The sequence below is a fragment of the Lepisma saccharinum genome, chromosome 11 (assembly GCF_977018435.1).
Source record: "Lepisma saccharinum chromosome 11, izLepSacc3.1, whole genome shotgun sequence".
NCBI lineage: Eukaryota > Metazoa > Arthropoda > Insecta > Zygentoma > Lepismatidae > Lepisma > Lepisma saccharinum.
The window spans coordinates 61,901,829-61,925,671 of record NC_139239.1 but is presented as its reverse complement, the minus strand read 5'-3'; the positions used below and the strand labels follow the sequence as shown (position 1 = coordinate 61,925,671).

Here is a 23,843-nt window from a genome sequence, read left to right as displayed (position 1 = left end):
ACAAAGCTCAGCCAGGTCTCAGATTCGATGTAAGACATGTAAGTTGTAAAATTGGCATCATTTGTAAGTGTACGAATTTGTGGTGGTCCGTCAAAGATTCCTGCCTTCAATTTTTCAATACTTAGTCCTGGAAAAGTGTGGGATATATGTATATTTGAAACAATCACCACTTTTATCTAAGGCCTTGACAAACTGTTTTATCAACCCAAGTTTAATATGCAGTGGCGGAAGGATAATTTTGTCCCTATCTATCAGCGGTTCATGAATGATATTAGCTTTTCCCACTAATATTTTCCTTTGGGGGCCAAACTTTTATCGTCCAATGCTTTTCTCTAGCACGACTATCCCACAAACATGGGAAACAGAAATAATTTGTGTACCCACTTTGCTGTCCTAGTAAAAAATTCACCATCTTCAAATTCACACACACAAGCCACTTAAGTTCAGCATATTCAATTTTTTTCTAAAACCAATTTTATGTTTTGGTATTTTTCCTTAAGATTTGTTTAATGTCCGATATATTGCCTAGCAATGCTTCATAAGTTGCCTAGCAACAATTTGCAAATAAATAAATAAGTTTCATGGGAATTTCAGCCCATTATCAAATTTTGATATTACCGAGAAAAGCGTAGAGTAATTTTACCTCCTACATTTTCCATGGTGTGTTTATTTTTATAACTGGAGTCAATTCAACTGAACCAATCATACAATTGGCAATCACAGCTGTTTTGTATGCTGAAACTGTTATTAAAATTTATGCCGCAAAATAAAATCTTTTTTTTGTTCCCCAGTGTTATACATGTTATACATGTACTACAAATATGTCAGACAATGGTTTATAGATGATCTGTGACAGAGACAAAATTTCTGTAGCGAATGTAGGATCAAATCAAATATAATATATTGAAATTGAAAGTCTTCACTCACTTAGCCTGATCTGGTACCACAAAACACGTTAATTGCTATGCATATAAAAGCTCTTATCTACAAGAGAAAAAGTCTCTCGTCAAATTTTCAACCTGAAGCGAGGGAAGTAGCGTGGGTGATGCAATCAGCTGCTTGTGTAATCCTGGCCATGTGCGTTGCCAATATGCACAACGTTCTCCTGCATTCAGTGCCAAGTGTTTGTGTCACAAGGAAGGGGAAACCTGCACACAGGGGAAGCAGAGACGTGGTATTGAACGTTGCTGAATTCTTTGGACAAGGAAGGGAAGTTATACGAGTAAATATGGCAACACGGGAACACTCGTGTATAAGCGAGAGTAGTAAACAAATGACTGTCCACTTTAGTTAGCAATTTGGCCGTCGTTTCTCACTTCTTGGAACGACTGTATAATCTTCAGCGAGTTGTCTAGATGCTGGGTTTGGTGATTGATTTGGTTTATTTTACTTAGCTTTTCTGCCTATTTGGCTACTTGCGAAGATGGGGATGAGTGATGATACGATGAATGGACACTCGCAAACATCAATGCCCAGGCCAGGATTTGAACCCGGAACCCCTGGCGTCCTGGGATTGGTGAGAACCGCTCTTTAGCTTTAGATTTTCCAAAAATGAAAATAGAAATGAAATCGTGGTAATAACGGCAATGATTGTGTGTGTGCTATTTTTGTTGCTTCTAAAGGCACATTCTAGGGCCTCCCCGATGGCGCAGTGGTAGCGTCGTCGCCTTGTAATTCAAAGGGTCCCGGGTTCGATTCCTGGTAGAGGCACATAGTGGTTCGGACACCACGTTAAACTGTAGGTCCAGACCCGATGCATAAGGTGGACTTAAACCAACTCAATCTATTATCCGTACCAGCTAACTGTAGACCAGGCGAACGAGAACAAGTCTCTGCGCAAGTGGTGACACGAGACGGCTCCACCAATGAACAGTGAGAGAAACGGGATTGTGTAATGGGCGACGGGAGTTACCCGATTTCCTCTTCAGCGTTGCAAACTTTTGAAAAGGATAATACCGAACGCACATGGCAAACGGACCATATTTTTGTCTCCAGGTCCGTACGATTGGTTTAAGAATTTCTAGGGAAATATTAGGGATAAAACTGCAAGAGCAAATTTTGACAAGCCGTGCATTTAGCGTACAGGCTAAGGTCTGGACCGTACGTCCGTACGTGTACGGTCAGGCCGTACGGTTGGCAACGCTGCGCTTTTACCACTCGATTTTCCTCCTCCGGCTCTGCCGATATGCGCGGCCCTGCTCTACAGTTAGCTGGGACAGGGTATAGAAGAACATTCTGCATTTTCATTTATATAAGCTGTTTCTTGTTCCTACTATCGAAACGGATTCTACATTTCTTTCTGGCGTATAGGAACCACAGTCAAGACTTGGTTGCTACCTTGTGTAGCAACTCTGCTTTGGTTTGACATGGAATGTTTTTGAGACGTGACACTCGTAGCTAGTACTCGTGCCCGCACAAAGAAACGTAGTGTAATAAGTTTGTGTGTGCCCAAACACCCTTCATGCACATAAACTACGTGAATGAATATACATGATCATTACTTTTTGCAGGTATTAATACATTACACATGGACAGGCATCGACCCAGGACGAGCTAGAATCGTTTCACCTTAAGCCATCAAAGAGAAATGACTTCCTCACGTTTGCCATGGTCTCGTAGACTGTATCGAAGATTAATCATAATGCACCGAGTGCGTGAGTATACATAACGAGAGGCAAGGGAACGTTGTTCGATTATCTATAAATAACTAATAGATTCTGTAGATAACGCTCTCCCCTTTCAGCAAAGAGAGACACACAATGAGGGCCTCATCGATAACCTGGTGGTTAAGGTTGTCACCTTGTATTCAAGGATTCCCGGGTTGGATCCCGGTGGAGGTTCATATCTCAACTAGATAACTAGAGGAAAACAAGCGCCATTGCATTTTTAGAAAAGCTATCTTCGGAAATGTTACTGAAACTAGAACGGCGTAATCGCACGTGCTTCCATACACGTGCTCTTTTTTTAATAAGAAAGCAAAACTTCTTGGGATGATATTTATATTCTTGCCTCAAGTATTTTGTCCAAACGTTTATTTTTTCGTTTCCGCATCTTTAAGAATATGAACAAAAATCACAAATTGCATAATAATGATTTAATTTTTTTATTTATTTATTTTTAACCAAGTGTTTAGATGATTTTTTGCAAAATGTGTTACATTTTCGATTTCGTTCAATATGCATCCATGAATATATTCTGAACATTACAAATAGGCTATATCCTTGGCCGTGTCCGGATTGGCAAGCGCTCCCTCCCGTTCCCTGCCGTTGCTCTCGCGTGCCGTCGAAGTCACGTCCAAGTCGTCCGAATCTACATGTCCCCTTGTAGTATGGTTGTCACTTTTCCCGCCAGGTGTCAGCCCGAACTTCACCCACCGCGCTCTGGGGCGCAGGCGCATTGCACGGAAGCAGAAGGCAGACGCCAAACAAACATGACAATGATTTCCACCTATTTACTACTCATATTAAAAATGTAACATGCTATTTCATCATTTACAATTTTTCTACATTCAGTATTATCGATAAAATGGTTAAGTATAACTGAGTTTTACATCCTCTAATCAGTAAATGTTGTCTGTACAAAGTGAAAGTTAGAATATGGCTGCCAAGCGCAGCTTCACAGCGAGTTCAAGCGTGCATCTGTCGCGCCTCTCTGCTCTCCCCTCCGACTCCACGTCTGTCGCGAATTCGGACAACGGAGGTTGGCTGAGTCCCCGGATGGAACGGTGCTCTAGGTGACATCTGCTGCCGATTCGGACGCGGCCCTTGTGCAACAAAATTCGCCATGTTTGCAAAAATGTGCGCCATATTGTTTTCGGAATAATAAACCTGTTACAGTCATAGAAATGAGGTGTTTTTCTCAAATTATTTGCTGCTATTTTCCTATTCATAGTAGAGACTCATTTCAAAGGAAATTATTTCTTCATTCTAATTATAATATTTGTTATTTTATTCTGAAATTATAAGAAATTGACTGCACTTAGAGGTAAAGGATAATGTAAGAAAGAATTCATAAAACATTAATTTTGTATGTTATGTACTGTAATATTTATATTCGCAGAGCGTGTTTGTTACACTACTATCAGGAGAGTTCATGAACAGATCCGAAGAGATTTCGTTTTGTTATTTAGTCACAAGATCTACGCAAATGCACCGAAGTCATTCTCTTGTTCGTGCACATTCCAATTACAGGCAATAAATGCCAATAGCGATTTTGTTTTCTCTCTAGTTAGCTGCAGACGGAGCCCCACTGAAGCTATTCAAAAAGATTTGAGATGATATAAACCCAGGGGGTGACCGTTCGGCGGCGCAGATCGTATGCGCAGTTGTCCGTGGATGCATGACGTCACCATCGAAACACTCGGCACGGAAAAGACTGGTTCCTTATGCAAATATTGAAAAATTTGACAACGAATATCTTCTAAAATATAGTAGCAAGGGAAAAGTTACAACTTTTACTGTTAAGATTCATCCTTTCTAATCAATTTATCACAAAGTTAATTCAAATGTGTAAAATGGTTTTCAAGAAATCGTGTTACGAAGGAACCCCTGTTTTGTTCTCTCCAGCCTTCCAATGTAAGGGAGTTTTAACTTAAGCGCGTTGGATTTCTTTTTGCTCTATGTTTTGAAATAAGATTATTTTGTTGTTGTCAACTGAAATCATGCCTAAATGCTATGGAAAGCTGTAAAAACTATTATCAGAAAACTAACGGAAGAAATCTAAAATATCACAGCTTGATTGATATAAAAAAAATGCGAGATTGCCCATTTTTGTGAAAAAGGCATTGTGCGAGATCTAAAAGCAGAACTTTATAATATTGTATGTAAATGTAAGGGTGTAATAAACGTGACTGCTTCCCAGGCACGTATCCAAGGGGGGCTTAGGGGGATCAAGCCCCCCCGAAAGTTTTCGGTTTACACTAGATAAAATGAGATTTTTTGTTTCTTGGGGTGTCAAATAAAATAATGTGACGTTAATTTAAGGAGAGAAATAATTATCGAGGCAAGACGGAGAATATTCTATAACCCTGTTATTGGTAACAACTCGTATCCAAGGTGGGAATCAGGGGGCTCAAGCTCCCCTTCAGAAAATTTTCAGTTTACGCTAGATAAAATTAGGTTTTTGGCTTCTTGAATAATATGGTGATAATTTGAGAGAGATAATTATCTAGGCAAGACGGAGAATGTTCTATAAGCCTGTTATTGTTAATAGCGCGTATCCAAGGTACGGATCAGGTGGTTCGAGGCCCCCCCCCCCCCGCCGCTTAACAAGGAAATTTTTCAGTTTACACTGATAAAATTAGGTTTTTGACTTCTTGAATAATGTGACGGTAATTTTAGGAGAGAAATACTTATCAAGGCTAGACGGAGAATGTTCCATAACCCTGTTGTTGATAATATTGCACGTAAACTTTTCTTACGCTTTCGGTGTTGTCGTAGCGAACTTGAACACTATGTAGAAGAGACTTGTCAGCATTTGGAAGCTGCACAACAAAGGTAGCGCCGCAGGTAGGGCGATTCGGATTCATTGTAATTTTTTAATCTCTGGAAAGCGCGAGAGGGAACATTCTTGAAAAAGAGGAGTCGAACTACTGGCAATATTTACGAATCGTGATATCTGCGAAACGTTCTAGAATATAATGAGGATATTAATACGCGGCTTCAATTTCCCGGTTGATCTGTACAACAGAATAGGTGGAGACTTCAGAGGTAAGTGTGACAATTCATACAGTCGATTAGTGATCAGTCAGTGTCCATTGGTTGCTTTATAAGGTCTAGTGATTCGAAAATGAAATGGACTAAATACCGTAAAGTAACGAAGTCTACTACTAGTTCCAGTTCGGTCCCAAAGCTAAAGACATTGTCGACAGCGGAACTTCGAGTAGTGCTACGAGTAGTTCGGGTCGAAAGACGAAGAGATCGAAGGTCTCTCTCTCTAAAGTGAATATTTCGGCAGTATCGGGCTGGGCATTGGAGCGATTTATTAAAAAAGGAATAAGCTGCACAGATCAACTGAAAATCAAAGTTTTGAGTGATGATTTGGTTGTACCAGGACCAAATTTTGTGTATGCAGTCCGAGAATTTCATGGCATAAAAAAATACTTTTGTTTAAGGCTACTGGGTTCGACACACACTCAACAGACAATTTTGGACACTTGCGAGTGCTTAGGCCTGAATATGGACAATTTGGTGGGTTTCGGCTTTTATAAGTGCTGCAAACATGGGAGGACAAGACACATTAGTGGTGTTCAGGTTCGAATGAGAGAGAAATATTCGAGAACTGTCTGATTCCAGTTCCCAGCACACAGTTTGAATCTTGCGTTGCCGAGTGGATTGTGCATTCCGTGCATGTGCAACACCTTCGTAAAAACACTTCTGGTACATAGATGTTTTGATGCCTGATGAGAAGAAATGGACAATGGAAGAAATGGACCCCTTTAAAAAATGGTGTTCAGCCGCCGCCCCGAAAGGAATTCCTGGATACGTGCCTGCTGCTTCCCGTAAAATATCACTGCACTCTCCACGTTCTTCTTCTTCTGTATTTTCTTTGGCGCCGTCAATAGCTTCAACACGTTGTTTTTTTTATATATATATTTGTCACATAATTTTTTTAATTAGTATTCTGCTCGTTCCGCTACCTGAACGCAGCAGCTACGGCTCAAAGGGCAGTGTAGTTACACAGGAAGAAGGCTCGGATATGGCAGGCTTCAGAAGTTAACTCATCCACATTAAATTAAACAGGTATGTGCTCTCTCTAAATTTAAATCATAGTTCACAAATAATTTGATTAAAAGTTTTAAAAGTATCTGTTTTATTTAATAGCGTAATAATTGGTGCATTCTTCTCCAGCATAGCCATAGGCAGTGACCACACTACGGGGGGGGGGGGGGGGGCCAGGAACGCTCCCCAATTCACGTTCGACAATTTCTCTCTCTCTCTCTTATCTGCCCCCAGTAAAACGACAAAATAAATAAATCAATGAATGCTCTTTTAGCCAAAATATGCATTTTTGTGTCGTATGTAACGGAATAATAAAAATGATTTCCCCGGGAAAATATGATTTACACCTCCATGTTTACTATTGCGCTGTCACTAGCTACAACATATTTTGATTTCTATTGTTCCCACATATTTATTTTAATTTTAGTATTGTGAATCATATTCCACTGTGTTACCTCACGTAGCCACCCACCCCCCACACACACACACGTACGACTTTAGTTGTAAGTTTTAGACTAAGCTTGTCAAATATCCACTTATATCTTTGTATTCTTGAGCCATTTTAAAAAAAATCATTTCGCCCCTTCTTCTGGACTATTTGATAGGAATGTTTTCCCACTGGAAGCCCCTTTGCAGATCGAGATCCGGGGCTATAGCCTTCCCAAGCCAGCGTTCCCTCAAAATACTCTCTTGGCCTCATGAAAGATTTGACTTGGCAGTTTCTCTTTTCGAACAGGAATAAGTTTTAAATTTTAATAGCTTATAAATTTAAACTATCAATTTTGAGTAAAGGTTTTGCGTAACCCTAAAAGTACAGTTAGAGACTGCAAGGTCAACTCTCGATATTTCAGATATATTAATAATTTTCATCACAACGTCTTGTAATAATTATTTGTTACTTCAATAACCTCCTCGCAAATGTTTCTCGCATATTAAAACATAGATGCCAATTTCTGTTTATTTCATTGTAATGCTGACTTCCGTGGCGAAGTGGTTAGCACAACGCTTTACGATGCCAAGGGCCCCAGGTTCGAATCCCCGCCCGGGCATGGGTCTACTTTCCTTTCTTCAATTTCATCATATCATCACGCATCCTCATCTTTGCGATTAGCCATATGTGACAGATAAGCGAAGTAAAATAAACTAAGTCTATTAATCAATTATTTTTTTAAACTCTTTAATTCTTCTTTAGCATGCCACGTTTTTGTTAAAATTATATTACAATTTGTAAAATGACGAAATTCTAAAGGAGAACACGCAACTTTCTTTTTAGCGCATCGGTCAGAAAGTTTCAGGAATATGGATTTTCAAAATACATTTTTTCACATGTACTTTGCCCCCTTTTAAAAGTAGCGCGTTTTCAATTATGTTACTGATCATTAAAAGGATGCCTCAATACCATCTTGGAGGATGACAATTATTATTTTCCCCCTCCTAAAAGTAATACAGTAGAGCGTCGATTATCCGAAGTAATTGGGGGACATGGGTGTTCGGAAAACTGGTTTGTTCGGATAATCGAACTGTACATGTTTATTTGCCAAAAAGAAGTACTGTACAGTAAATTTATTCATAAAAACAGGCATCTCTTTAAGTATGTATTACAAAGTAACGTACAAAGGCAACTTTAGTAGGAATATATAGTATGTGGTACAGTTTATTAAACAAAAATATGTACATATTACATACGCATTTTGCATGAACAATACACACAGTACACAAAATTAACGTTTAAAAAAATCCTTTATTTTGGTCTGTCTAAGCAAGCCTACACGCTTACGAGCAGCTAAGTCACGTACTTTTTTCATTACAGATATCTGAAAGTGAGCGAGTACACAGTTCGGTTAAGCGGTCGTTCGGTTGACCGACGTTCGGATAATCGACGCTCTACTGTAATATACTTTCGCTCTCTGAATCTCCCATATAAATGCTAGGGGCCGTCTGCTTCAGCCGAGCTCACTGCTTCTGAGGTGACGTCAAGACGTGCAAGATCGGCAATCTTCGGATGGCTTTACCTAATCTCTATATTCCTTGATATAAACCCACCGCAGAAACTTCCACTTGCATATGACTCGAGTCCTTTTAAGCAGTTGCAGAAGAACTCTCCACCAGAAGTTGGTTTAAATTTCCTTCTATCAATGCTTTCAAGGTATCCCTGCATAAGTATATCAACCGTAAGATGTATCTTAATATTTGTTTTATATTTTGGCTCTTAATGATTAGATTGGTGAATTGCTATGTTTTCAAATAAAATTAAGAAATACTTGTTACGATTTCACTGACATCTAGTGACAGGAAGATAATGAATACTGTCGAATTGGCGTAATTCCTTTAATAACAAGGAACTTTACACTAAACAAAAAACTAAACCAAATTAATATTTATTTTCAGAGATTTTCAATGTTACATTCCAGAATTATTTTTCCAAATTATTATTCGATTACTAATACTGCACTTAGAATGTATTAGTAGTTGATACAGGATATTTTACAATGTTTATTTTTTATATTCTACTAAGTTCAGGTGCCAGAATCTGAAGGTACGTGTACCGTTGCTAGTACGTATCATAATTTGAGAAACACTGATGTAGGTGTAAATAGAGTGTGTTATCCCACATCTTAAACTCACTCCACTGCCACACACACACGCACGTATTAATGGAGAAACTTACATTAAACGGACTGCCGTGTCGTTGGCTTGCAATCTAGCCTTTAGCTGTAACTTTTCCTAAGTAATGTTATTCATCGATCACTGTTCCGTAACAAACCTGTCATGTTCTAGATGCAATGTTAAAGACAGACAGCTAATACAGTCGTGCCTTGTTTAGAAATACAAGATGGCGTCAGCTATTGGCACCGTCACACAATACAGTGGAAGGGAAAAGCCGACTGGAAAAGTTCTATTACGTAAAATACTAGGCCTCGGCTACCACGTAGGACACGAAAGAGTTTACTATTTTGTCTGTTGTTACAGAAAAGGGGTGGGGCGAAGAATGCCCAGCCTGCACGCATATATTCGAGGGTATGCTCTTATGTTCTGGTACCTAAAAAGACCAGGACGTCATTTACATGAATGTCCGTCCCCCCGTTTTTCTTTTCTTTATTGTTTAAATTTTACTGGTTGTCCTGATTCTACAGGTGTCTTGTGCAGACATTCTGCAGGATCAAGTACCAAGTACCGAGGCTGTTCGGCAGTCCTGGACAACCCCGGTTTACAAACATATATTACAATAAGTATATAATTGGATAAGCATTCTGGTACGAGGGGATGCTGAAAAGTTCATAGCCCGACCAAGTTCCCAAACTGTTTAGAGGAAGGTCACATTTTGTCTTGAAAGTACATATCCGTGTATGTACATATACCAAAAGGCATTGCATAATTGACAGGCTTTCTTGTTGTTTCAGGTTTATTAAGTGATCATGTCTGCTCAGCAAGCGAACTCAAAAGAGGTGTCCTGTTTCTCCATGACAATGCCCCTGCCCATCGAGCAGCAGCAACACAGCAGAAATTGCGATACCTGGGCTTTCAGTGTCTTGATCATCCATCCAATTCTCCAGATCTGACTCTATCGGACTACTTTCTGTTTCCTCAGCTCAAAAAAACTCCATTTTGCCTCAGATCAGGAGGTGATTACTGCCACAGAGTATTGGTGCGAGGAGCAAACTTCAGAATCCTTTTTAAGTGGTTTGTAAAAGTTGGAGCACCGGGCCAGAAAGTGCATTGAGCTTCGAGGGGAGTATGTTGAGTAACTATGAAGTTTCATCATTCCAAGTGCATTCCTTCTACGTAGGGCTACGAACTTTTCAGCATCCCCTCGTATTATATGAGTGTGTAATAATGAATATAAAGGAAAATAGAATAAATAAAGTTATGTAAAACGGAAGGTAGCATTAGATGATATTAAAAGTTGGTGGTTATAGTTAAGAGGAAGAGGTATATTGGAAAGACTTCAATAAGAAAAAAATATTCTGGAAGCTCCGGGAAGGCTAGGTCCTGGGAAGAAAGTAATTATTGTTAAGAGAGTGTTGAAGTTAATGGTTATGTGTATGTAATGTTGCATAGCGAAAATGCAAAACTTATGTTAATGGAGTGTTGTGGGTACTTGTCTGGGTTTGAATCCTATGGGTCCCGCCGATAGTTTTATGTTTGTCGATGGGCCAAAAGCTATAGTGACTACGAGAAGAGCGAGAGTTCAGGTTTGAAGGATGATCTTCCTCTGAGATGATCTTCACTTTGTTTTCATTGTCTTTGTAAGGTTGTTGACCCAAACTGGAGCTCCATATGTGATTATGGAGTTATATATTGGCGTGATGTAAGTCTTAATGTGAGTGATTTCTAATCTGTATGAGGATGAGCTCAGGGTCGCTGTTGTTGCAGTCGCCATGGACTTGTAAGTCTGTAATGTAGTAAAGCTTCCTTGCTGTGTAAAGAAGAGAGTCTGCCAGAAGTGCGTAAATGGGAGCCGCCGTGGTCCTCCTGGAAGTTTCCAACTCCCACGCAGGAGAACCGGGTTCGATTCCTGGTGCTGATCACACCACCTCCAACATTACCGAGATCACGAACCTTACCTCCACATCCCTTACGTGCCTTTATGCACCTTTGAGTGCAGTGCTGCAAATGGGACGATAGCAACAGCTGCAACTCATCGAAGGTGGCGCAATTCCTGGACAAACAGCGTAGCAACAGGAAGAAATTCACTCAAAGCAGAAGCTACAACGCCGGAATTTCCTGTACGTCAAGCTGGATCGGAAATTACACTTATTTATATATTGAAAGCGCTTCTTCTTCTTTCTTTCCAAGTGTTGCTATAGTGAAACAACACATCTATAATCGAGCTTCGCCCTGATAAGTGAACGGTACAGGAGGAGCAGTACCGTGCTATCAGCACCCAAATAGTATGATTTAAACCGCGTAGAATGTTGAGAACTCGTAGACAAGATAACTTGAACTGGCGAAAGTGAGATTGCCATGTATGTTGCCAGTATGTATGAGGCATGGAACCTCATTCACGAAACGTAGAGGCGTTTTTACCATGTGCAGGTCACGGTCAGGTAGCAGGTACGTTGGCGACGAAAGCGAACACACGGATTTCTCCTAAGATAAGCTGAAACCCGTCTGGGAGGACCACTCAGCCGAAAGGTTTATAGGCAGTTGGAGCTGACGAGAAGCTGACGCGAGACTCCGTGAGCGGCAAAAGATTTGTTGTTGTTGTTTTAAGTCCACTTTATACACAGTAAGGCTAATCGGGACTGGACATACAGTTTATAGTGGAATCCGAAATAACTATGTGCCTCCACCGGGTATCGAACCCGGGACCCATTGATTACAAGGCGACTCAAAAGTTAGATAGGTCGTCAAAATAGAGAAGACCGTGTACTGGGGCGAGATTGTTAATCTGCCTAAACTCTTAAAATACTATAATATCAGGTTTTCTGTTGCAATTATTATTTCAATTTTGAGGGTCTTCATGACCGAGTGCTTTGCATACTGCTCTATGAAACCGAAGACCATATGTTCGATTGATTGATTTGCTTTATTTTACTTCGCTTCTTGTGGCACTTTTGGCTAATTTGCAAATATGGGGATGAATGACGATATGATGAAATTGATGAATGGACACTCACAAATACATGCCAGGCCAGGAATCGAACGCGGGACCCCTGATGTCGTAGCGCGATGTGTGACCACTCTGCCACTGGGGCCGGCATCTATGTTCGAACATGGGTAATATTTAAGAGCTTATTTTGTTCGTTCATTTTTTCTGATCACTCCAACATTCGTCCTTATCGTTGAAATTAAACAAGAGAGATATAATATGGTCGTAAAAATAGCAAAGTTACCAAATGACTGTCACATGCCGAAAGAAACTATCTTTTTTTTTTGCTCGTTTTCTTTTTATATTTGTTTTAGAGCTAATGATAACCACAATAACAAAAGAGAAAAAAAAACGAAAAATGAACAACCAATGTTCAATAATGAGGGAAATAAATCGCCAGCTCAGAACCTAATTTCTTGAGAGCTCAAAATGGACAACAAAAATTTCTTCTGAGGCCGAATGACCACAGAAAGAAGCGCTGTGCTAATTCCTTGATGACTCATGGTTAACATTGCTCTTCTGTATGGTGTTCACGACTGACAGCTGTGCAACTCTTCTTAACTTGCATACAGTTTCGGCATTGACGCTGCAATGTTTCCAATTCAATATAGGTTTTTGTTGGGTTTTTTGTTGTTTTTTTGTATGTGATGCCTTACATAAGATTTCCACTGTACAATATAATATTTCTCACATCAAAAATGTATACAAGTTTGTATTCTGTGAAAATGGTGATAAGTGTAAAAGTTGAAAACACTGCTATCTTCAAGATACAAGTAGATGTATCGTGACGTTGTACAATTTTGTGCATATTAAATCTGTCTACATCTTGTTATAAACGAGATGAATGCGTTGATTATTATTTCACATTAAATCTGTAATATCCATATTGGATAAATGTTGACATATGACCCTCGTTAGTAAGTTGGGAATTGCAGAATTCTAAAATTGAAAATACGTGACATGAAGAGGATCTAAACTGAATATTTATTGCGTGTGAAAGTGGACTCAAATTTGATTGACAAATTTGGTAAATTGAATCCTACAGTAGATTCAAAGGAATTATTTTCGATTTTTATTCTGACAAGTGAACTTAGTGAAAGCTAATAAGCATTTGGATTGTCGTATTATTAGATCTAATATTTATTGAACTTAAGTTTGATGAAAGTATGTTTTAACATCATACCATGTGGTACTTCTATCGTTCGTGGCATTGCAATTTGCAAAATCCTATTTGACAAACATATGTAAATATTATTGATATTATAATGCAATTGACAACATCGCATAGCGTGTTATGCAATATATGTAAATGTTCATTTCTTATGTAACATCGCCAATTATATATTTATGACGTGAATCAGACATCGGTGTAATATAATTTCTAATATAATAATATTTGTTTTCTTTTAAAGAATATCTCACCGGTTAACAGGTTCATAATAATGGTTTACCGACCGTCACAATTATAGACTTCATAGTGTAGATTGCCTTTCGTATGAATTTTTCGATGAACAGAATCTCAATATGTGTAGACATAGTGCTGCAGTCTTACCTTACGAACTTTTAAAATATTAAACAGGTATAATATGGCTTATATTTGGGTTTCGTAATATTTATCCCCTCTGCATTATCAAAGGTCAAATTAGATGATTGACGTGACTATGTTAGACAAGAATAGACTTTAATTAAGTAATTCAACCATAAAAGAAAGCATTTATTTTATATCATTCACATTGCAGTGACAAATGAAGGATCTCTCATTGAAGATTTATGGTTAGATTTTAAACGACTCACCATGACTCAGTCTGGATGTGATAGGTTACCCGCCCCCCTCCCCTCCGGCTTTGCACCAGTTCCGACGTCATGGCGGACAGCAAACAACTACTTCAATCAACATGTCAAATACTTGATTTCCGTTCCAATTCAACAGTTCCTGTGAAAAACCCTACTTGAAAAATCGCATTTACCATCGCTTCGCTCCATGTACATTTCAACTGTCATCATACAATTCCATTTCACTCTATCTGGAATTGCCACGAATTGCCTCTCTTAGTAACCATGTGAGCAATACAACGCTACAATGTGGCGAGGTTCGAATAAAAGAAAATTGAAAATGTAAGTAGTGAAAATTAATAATCTTTTCGCATTACCGATTGAGATATTATACCCAGCATTGTCACACTGTCACATTCGTTTGGGTATCTGTGCCATTAAAAATGTACAAGGGCAATAATGCTAGGTATTGTACTAGCTATTACTAAGAAGAACCAGGACATTTTCCTCTGAACGTCTATTCTGTTCCGTTGAACAGATTCATAGGCTTTCACTAATACAAGTGTCTAGAAAGTAAATACTCGGTTGATGACGTTGCGAGCGGAAAATCAAATATGAAACATATTAAGACCAAATCGTATAAATTACACTTACTATACCCACTTCAATAGTCAGGTGTTGGGGATTTTAAATCTCTATCTTGCCAATGTTTTCACTTCACATGCTGATGTAGTGAATTTTCAGTGGGAGGTATTTTCTGAATGGCTCGATTCTTGTTGAGCAGAACACGTCCAAATTCGTTTACGCTGTTGAGGTGTGAGGTTATATCGTAAAGAAGTCACTGGTCCACCTTAGAATGCTTAGAATAAGCAACCGTTTAGTTAATATAAGTGCAGAAAGTGCATAAAGGACATTATTACTCTTTCCCGGTTGAAAATTCACAGAAAGGGAATTTTCTTCAGACATAAAATGGTCAAAACTTGTAGTTGAAGACGTGTGCACTACCGCCTTCCTTTAAATCGTTACAAGGTTGGTGTAGTGATAGGATTGGTGTGTCTCTCCGAATTTTGACTGATTTTTTTCCAGATGAACCATAACTCGGTGCAATGTTTCAAACATAAAAAAGAATATATCGGCAGAATTGTAAATATTATTGTAAATATTATTGATACTTGTGTTATCTGTTCGATTGTCTATTATAATGTTGATTCTTATAGGTTCTCTTATGTTAATAATGTAAATTTTACATTACACTTACTTTCGTGTGGTAGAGGAACGTGTCGTAAAGTTGGCATTCAAGTGCAATGTTGCCACATTAACGACTTCTGCACAGGTGGTCAGGTAATTTTGGAGAGATGTATCTCCAAAAGACGTGGTAATAATAATAAATGTGTCAAAAAAAACTTCAATATATGTAGATCTATTATTCAATTCTACAGTCCAAGGCCGGTATCGCCACCACTGCTACCCAAGTAATACGATACAGATCAAGTTTATTGATTCTTAAGATACTCTTGGCTATTTGAAAGGAATCTTCTAATAACACACATTTTCTCCTTGCAGAAATGCGACCGATGAATATGATTCTGTAACTACTGCTTCTGTACTCTGTTATCCATTGCACCTGTCTCTTTCCTCTGAAGTCGCTGGAAGGGTCTCAAAAGGAATTGCTATCTTGTGTGAAAGGAATTTTGGGAAAATATTTTGGAAACGCCAGAACAATGCTTTCCTCCAGGTTGACGGAAGTCGAAGGTTGAATGAGGAAATAAAAAGATATCTCAAAATACCTCTTGTGATGGTTAGTGTAAGGCTGTTTCATGTTGATTGTTGCGTTGATGAAATACTTTGGAAAGGTTGAGAAATCGCATCGTTCCGCACATCAGCCCGTAAGAACGTGCACACTAGTGTATTCTTTACACGCCTTTTGAACTACTTAGAGGGCTACCAGCAACGTTTCACGTTTAACACATTATTAAGCATTGCACATTTCACAGTTTAACGTGGAAAACGGTGTTTGAATTATTGTGGCATTTACAGCGTTTACCAATTTTAGTCTTCAATTCATTCCAATTCATTAACTTTAAAAGCATCACTTAGCATTTCACAAATGACAACTGACTGAAGATTACAGTGAGCAATTGGTGATGTTAACTGAGGTATACTGAGTCTAGCAGTGATAGATCAATTGCTCTCACATTTCTAATCTAATCGCAGTACTTATTGTCTTGTCGAAGGCCCATTTCATAAGTAACACTCTTTTTCACGTGCTTGTCATCCCCCGCTACGATACCCTGGCAGACTGGAAGGAGCTACTCAGCAGCCTTTTCAACAGCCTGAAGGATTTCAGGTAGAGACTGACACCAAATGAAAACTGAAATTTCTATTTCCACCTCCTTACTCCCTCACATTCAACACATCGGCCGCTGCAAACGTTGAAAAGTTGCAACAAATTGCAATATTCAGGGCACAAATCTTATTGAAACAACAATACAATATATCCATATTTGTGAATGTGTGCGTGTGTGTAAGAGGAAGGGGTGGGGTTTGGACGATGCATTAATGATTACCCACAATTAGTTGCTACCATACCTATATGACTGTAAACAATCAAGAAATACAGCTAGTTATTCTTTTTGAGCCTTGTTCCTTTTCTGTTATGATCGTAAAACTGACTGAAATACCTCACATATATTGTCTCTTCTCTATCATTATATTGGATTAAAAGGCATGATATAAATACTTTTTATTCTTCAAATACGTATAAGGTGGATTTCAGACCGAAACAACAAGTGGCAAGTGACAAGCGACAGCGAGGATTCACACCGAAGTGACAAACAAGAAGCAACCCGGGCATGGATTTGTGAAACATTTGAGATTTAAAAAAGAAACTTTTTTTCTCGAGTTTATGAAAAATTGCAAGATTTAAGTAACGCAGCCATGTTGCATTTCAAATGAAAGGTCAGAAGTGAATGACACCAATTTGAGCTCTCTAGATCAAATAGTTTTGATCTACAGCTGTTTAAAGATTTCAAAATGTCGTCAAATTTTGGGATTTTAGCTGTTTTGAAAGTCAATGACTCAAAAACTATGAGCCCCAAAGTTCTGAAATTTGACTATATTCGTCAACTTGACTGATAGTACCAATGTACCAAAAATTATCACTTTCGGAGATGTTAAGGTTCAGACCATTGGTTGATTTGACATGGAATGAACCTAAGTCTGAACACAGATAAGCATGATTATATATACGTATACAAGAGGATTGAACATAAAATAGTGCCAACATAGATAAAGCCCGATTGCTCAAAGATCCAACTTCAATTTCTACTCTTGTATTTTCCTCCGAAAGGCAGGGAGTGTCGCTTGAATCTTTGAATCAATCGGCTTGGTATAGTTATAGGCGTAACTTAGCGGGGGCAAGGGGGGACACTTGCCCCCAAAATTTTCAGGTTTATGAAAGTATACAAGTCAATAGTACTTTTGTTAACCTCCTGGAAACTGAAGAACAAAGTAACGAGTAATATTTATGATGTTTGCAAGTGTAACAGTAATTTATCAAAGTAATCCTATATGACCTAGAAAACCTTTTGATTCTGCCCCTTCGCCCCCCCCCCCAAGTTAAGCTCCAAGTTCGATTCAAAAAGTGCGGCCAGGCATTCCAGCTCTTGAATGGAGTAATGCACTTCATTATTCTTCAGTTTCCCGCTGGCATCCTGGATTACAGCCTTTTCTCCATCTAGTTCCTGAAACAGGGCACATCCTAAACCCTTCGTGGAAGTCTTGCACTGTATGCAAAACTCTTGGTTTAAATCAGGCTGAGCTAGAGCAGGAGCGGTTACTAATTCTTGCTTCAGCAGGTCGAAAGTTGATTGTTGAAACGTACTCCAAGTCCACTTAGCACTTTTGGAAAGCAATTTCAGCAAAGGTTCTGTTTTAGCCGAAAAATCCTTTATAAATTTTCGCCTCCAATTGATCGACCCTAAAAAGTATCGAATATCCTTCTTTTTCTTCGGCAAGGGAAAATTCAAGATAGCTTCATTCTTTTTCGGGTCTATTTTTATCTGGTCACCCGAGATCAAATCTCCTAAATACAATAGATAATCCATCACAAAATTTGCACTTCCATAGTTTTACCTTTAGTCCTACTTCTTCTTGTCTGAGTAGTACTTGTTTTATGTGTTGAAGGTGGTTGCTGAAATCCGCATCGAAGTTTAGAAGATCACCTATGTAAACTGTCAAGAAATTTTCTGTTTCAGGGCCAGAAACTTGATACATGACAGATACGAAAGTAGATACAGCGTTAGATAAGCAATACGGCATCTTCAAAAACTCGTATTGGTGACCTTTGTATGAAGAAGCAGTGTACTTTCGGCATTCTGGCTTCAGAGGAATTTGCAAATAGCCAGAGGCCAGGTCGAAACTCGTGAAATATCGGGCTTGTTTAAACCTCTGTAAGGATTAATCAATGGGTATTACCAAACTCTTGGGAATTATCATTATGGAATTCAATTGTCGAAAGTCCAGGCATGATCTCACATTTCCATCAGGTTTGTCCACCACTAGCAATGGATTCAGGTAAGGTGATACAGATGGTTGAATAATATTCCAGGTCTTCCATAAATTGAGTTCTTCCTCTAGAGCTGCCCTCTTTGAAAGCGGTACTGGATACGGTGAACGATGAACTGGCTCGTTACTCTTCAGATGTATTCCACACTCTGCACTCTCCATTGCTCCGGGCTTCTCTGAGAATACTTCCAGAAATTGGGTCAGCACGTTTAACAAATCCTGCTCTTGGGAATCATTTAGAATATCTACTGTGTCGACCTTCTCCCTGAGGTCCGCGGGTATACATCCATTTCTCGTCCCTCTCTTGGACATTTTGAAAATACCGCACAATTTCAGCATCCAGTGGATTCCCTTCTTCATGTTCAGGAGTTTTCTCGAAATTCAACTTCACAGGGTTTTTCCTGAAATTTTTCTCTGCCTCGTGGTCTCAAGAATGGGATGCCCAAAGAAGATCCGTACTAAATCCATTCAATATAAATACTTCAGTACTAAAAGCCATTCCGCCGATTTCCAGATCTACTCGCCTAGTTCCAAAGACTCGCTTCCTGTGGATACCAAATAAATCAACTAACCTTATGTCTGGAACTTTTTGTACCTGAATGTCTGGTATTTGGTCCTTTAGCTTAGACCAGATCTTATGACTTAGAATCGAACACTCGCTTCCGGTATCAATTACACAAGTTTATTGGAATATACATTAACTTTGCCGACACTGCTGGTGATTTTTAACTTGTCTTTGATGCTCGTGCAGATTTCAGATCACTTTGCAAATTTATTTCCTCTGTTTCGGACAATTCAAATGTACCTTTAGTTCCTGGATAGGTTTTCGTGGTCGTTCCTCCGAGGCACCTTGCCTAAATGGGAACGAAGCACCTAGACAAGGCTCTAGTTGTTTTTTTTACTAGACTGTGATCTTTGGTTATGCAGTAAGTCCCGGGTTGTCTCTAGTGCTTCCTCCTGCACAGAGATCAAGTCTTGTCTGGTTGGTGACTGCCTTCTAGTCTGTTCTGCATCACGAGGGGAGTATCCCCTAGTAGAACTGGAACTACTTCTATCAGTTCCTCCTACCTTAATTTTGGCCGCGGTCCGGTCCTCTCCAGCCTCGTCCTCTATAAAACTTTGGAGTTCTCGCAGCTTTCCTTTCTCCACCGTTGGTTCTGGTCTCGATGTTGTGAACTTTGAAGCTCTTATTATTGATTCCAGGCTCTTTCCCTTTGTAGTATTTCTTATTTTCCCAGGCGTCGGGATCGTCATAAATGTCGAAGTTCTTGAGAAAGCTGGTCAATTGATCAACTGATCTTGGAGCATGCGCAAGGCAGAGGTTCCGGATACGATACGGGAGCTGTCCTATTATTAGATTCACCACTTCACGTTCGCTGAAATTGTCACTCAAGTTTCGATAGGCAGCGTAGATGCTCCAAGGGATGCTCTCTATATTCTCGTGGATTTCGCTAGAATAAACGTCGATTTCTTACGGCCGTTAACTGTCTCTGTCTTTTTCAGAGCCAACCCCTCCTTAAATCTTAGACAAAAATTGGCATAGTTGACAAAACTATCTATGTTTTCCTCCAGCCAGTGTTCAGCCTTTCCGGTAAACACCCTAGGGAACAACTCAAGTCTGTAATGTTCAGGTACCTGCATGAGCTCGAAGTTGACATTGAGATTTTTAAGGTACTTTTCTGTCGACTGGGACTCGATATTACCTTTAAATTTTGGTATGTGAACGATGTCAGCCATTCTAGGCATCTTGAAATCGGTTCTACATCAAGAAGGGGATTCATCAGAACTACCTCCCTCCCTAGGTCGCTTGTGTCTATCTGTTGGAACTGTGCTTTCAACGGAGTCTGAACTGGCACTACTCTAGGACGTTCATAGGAGACCGCTTCCGGGTTTAAGTTACCACCCCGTTCAATAGAACCCGGAAGGACATCTGAAGATGCTTCTGGTTGTATCTGCAGTCTTTGGATCTTATCCTGCAGTTCACCAGCCCTTCTGATTATAGACCCAGTCTGCTCGTGCATCTCTCTTCGAAGAGACACTTCCAGATTCTTAGTATGTTCATAAAGAGAGTTCACCTTCTCTCCTGTTGCTCGTACTATCTCTTCCCGAAGATTCCACGTCACTGTGCTTGCAGCCTCTTTTTGTTACTGCACAGCATTTTCCATCAAAATTTGTAATATATATACCTATATAATTTTTGTATTTGTAAACGTTTTGTATTCGTATTTGTAAACGTTTTGTATTCGTATTTATCTAAGGTTTTGTGTAATAATTACTATGTGTTTGTATCACGTATTATGTATTTATGTAAATTATATTGTATATAGCAAATCAAATTGTAATGCCTATTGTAATTGGAGCATTCGCTGTTATAGGCGACTGGTTAATAAATAAATAAATAAATCAGCTCGGTCCGCTCATCAAAGGTTTTTGCCAGTGAACTCATTGCTTTAGAGATCTCTATCTGTTTAACCCTCTCGGGTTCTAAAATGAAATATTTCTCATGCCTACACATTATACCTCGGTGTAGGTACCTCTGTAGTAGTAGTAGTATATATATATTGGAGGCTGAATTTTGTAACCCCCAAATGAAAAACGTTCCTGCGCCACTGGTGGAGAACATCTAATTTCGTGGAAAGGTAACGCTGTTGACTGATGCCGTGAGAAATGAACATAATAATCCGTGATATTACAGCAGTGGCATGTTCAGGATGTTTGAAACTGTGCGGATTAGGTATAATTTTTTAGTAGCCAGTCCTCATTTTGCAGTCTTTTCCTGCCTTTGACGTTCTGTTATGCAATCTGATGTTATGGGTTCCTAAACCAACATAGCTGTTCAAATAAGGAATTACATTACAAAGCAATATAAATCAAATACATATATTAATTTTTTAATTACTTATAATAGATAATAAACCAATTCCTTTAATCAACATGAAAGAAAATGTAATTTCATTTTATTATTTAGTCCTCAATGGCAACACAAATAAACTCATTTACAGAAATCAGAGACGTATAGGTCATGTTCTGCACCTGCACATTGAACATGGGATTGCACGTGATGCACATTATCCATTCTTCATCACTGGCATCTTCAGTAAGAACAAAGTCCTTCACAAAAAATACGTTCAGCATGTAGGGCATCTGGTGCAACGGTTTAGGGAACCCCATTATTGACGTATGTCGGTTTAGGGAACGACGCCAAACCTAAAACATCTATAAACACCGAATCTTCACAACTAAAAGAAATGTATGTACGGAATCGTTATTCATATCTACAATAACGTGATAAAACGGTACAATTGTACTCATCATTCCAGTATGAATAATATAGTACTATTCACAGACACAGGTAGTATTGAAATCATTAAAAAAAAAATTCCTACACAAAGAAGTCCGTCACCAACGCTCGTTTTGCTGGTTACAAACTATCTTGCGAGCCTAAAGAATAGAGTTGCCCTGTTACCGCACTTCTCGGCTGTGAAATAGAGGTGTGTCGGTTTAGAAGCCTTATGTCAATTTTGGTGACTTTCCTCTACAATATACGCAACTACGTAACATAAGCATGAGAGATAGTTGTAAATATATTTTCATAGTAACAAATGCATTTCTTTCTCAAAATCTAATTTATTATCCATACATTTCGTGCATTAACTTCTACTTATAATGCACATTAATCACAGATTTTTAAGCAAGATTTTTATTTCACATCTCTACATAATAAAAACAGTTGAATGAACATGAAATTTGTAACGAGCAGATAATGAAGAAGTAAAAAGCTCAAAATAAATTGTTTTTCATACTCTTAACAGACTGCAGTTCTACTATTTTCGTACAATATAGAATAGAAATTGGATATAAGTTGCTTCTTGGGAGAATGTAGGTCATTGTTATCGAAGTCAATTTTGTTAGTCTCATTAATATAATTACTCTGAACCATGTCTTATATAATGATGATAAAATGCCGATTTAGTAATTGCAGTGATAACGTATTTTTTCCGTTTCTACATAATTACTTGATTTTTCTTGTAAGTTTTTAACAATCGCAATTTATTGTTTTTTTCGCGATAAGCAGAAAATGCTGCAGTTTTTTTAAAACTCCATGGTAGTGTAATATCCTTGAAATTGTTCGTTTCAGATGAACTTAAACACAAGCTGCGCCAGGGCTGTACGGAGATGGAGGGGAAGAGGTGGCTGGCGCCCCGCTTGTATGTACTCGGCTTCACACCCAAAATTTTTATGTCGATAGTAATAATAATAATAATAAAAATATAAATTTATATGAAATAATTAGTTTATTATAATGTGCATTGTAATAATGTCGTCTACTTCATTTCTGGTGGCAAAGGATATGTCCAAATTAGACACTTTGTAATACGTATAACTGTCGTTTAAAAAAGTAAAAAAACAGTTGAGTTTAAAGTAATCACGACTCTATAGCATGTTTCTTATTGTTTTTTACATAGTCAGTGTCCCATATAAACTAGTTAGAAATTTATTTTATTTTATTTTTCTGATATTATTACTATTATTTTGACTATGTATATTTTCAGGGTTCCCGATGGTGTAGTGGTATTGTCGTCGGCATGCAAGCCAAGGGCTCTCGGGTTCGATATCCGGTGGAGGCACACAGCGGTTCGAATCCAACTTTATACTGCCAGTTCAATCACAATTAGCCTTTCTGTGCATAAAGTGGGCTTGAAAACAAGAACTGTGAACATAGCCAAAATGTGTGCATAAACCTTTACTCACCCCTAGAGTACAGATTCTGGCGCCACCTACGACATGGATGCTCGAATCATCTGCGCTCCGAAACCTTCTTGTTCAATATAGTATCTTGAACCTTATACGGTAACACTAAGGATCAGGCAAACCTGTGGATGATTTCACATAGTTTCTCGCACAGCAGCAAGATGGCAGCACATACCATGCCGGCAGCAAGCATCACCATGACGAAGATTACTTGCTCGAAGTTGATTGTCACCAAATCAATCTTCTTTCGTTTCTTCTTGACTCTTCCCAAAGGAAACCACCGTTCTTGCATTTTTCTCAAGACTCCACTTTCCTCCAACTGCTTTATTCTAAAAGGAAGAAAGGAAAGATGCTAGAAATGATTTTTGTGGATCCAGTGTCATAGGATTCGATAGTCGGCTGGAATATTTTATCTAGTGTGCTTTGCTCCCAGCCCCCTC

At 38.8% G+C, this 23,843-nt stretch overlaps 1 protein-coding gene across 1 annotated transcript in view; it reads right to left on the bottom strand.

Moving 5' to 3' along the window:
• The window catches only part of LOC145995057 (caspase-1-like), a 39,869-nt gene extending 20,906 nt beyond the window's left edge, over window positions 1-18,963 (bottom strand). Inside the window, exon 1 of the mRNA XM_083131588.1 lies at window positions 18,567-18,963. Within this exon, the coding sequence (XP_082987714.1) occupies window positions 18,567-18,963 (397 nt within the window). The remainder of the gene's footprint in view (window positions 1-18,566) is intronic.
• Between the last annotated feature and the right edge of the window lie 4,880 nt (window positions 18,964-23,843).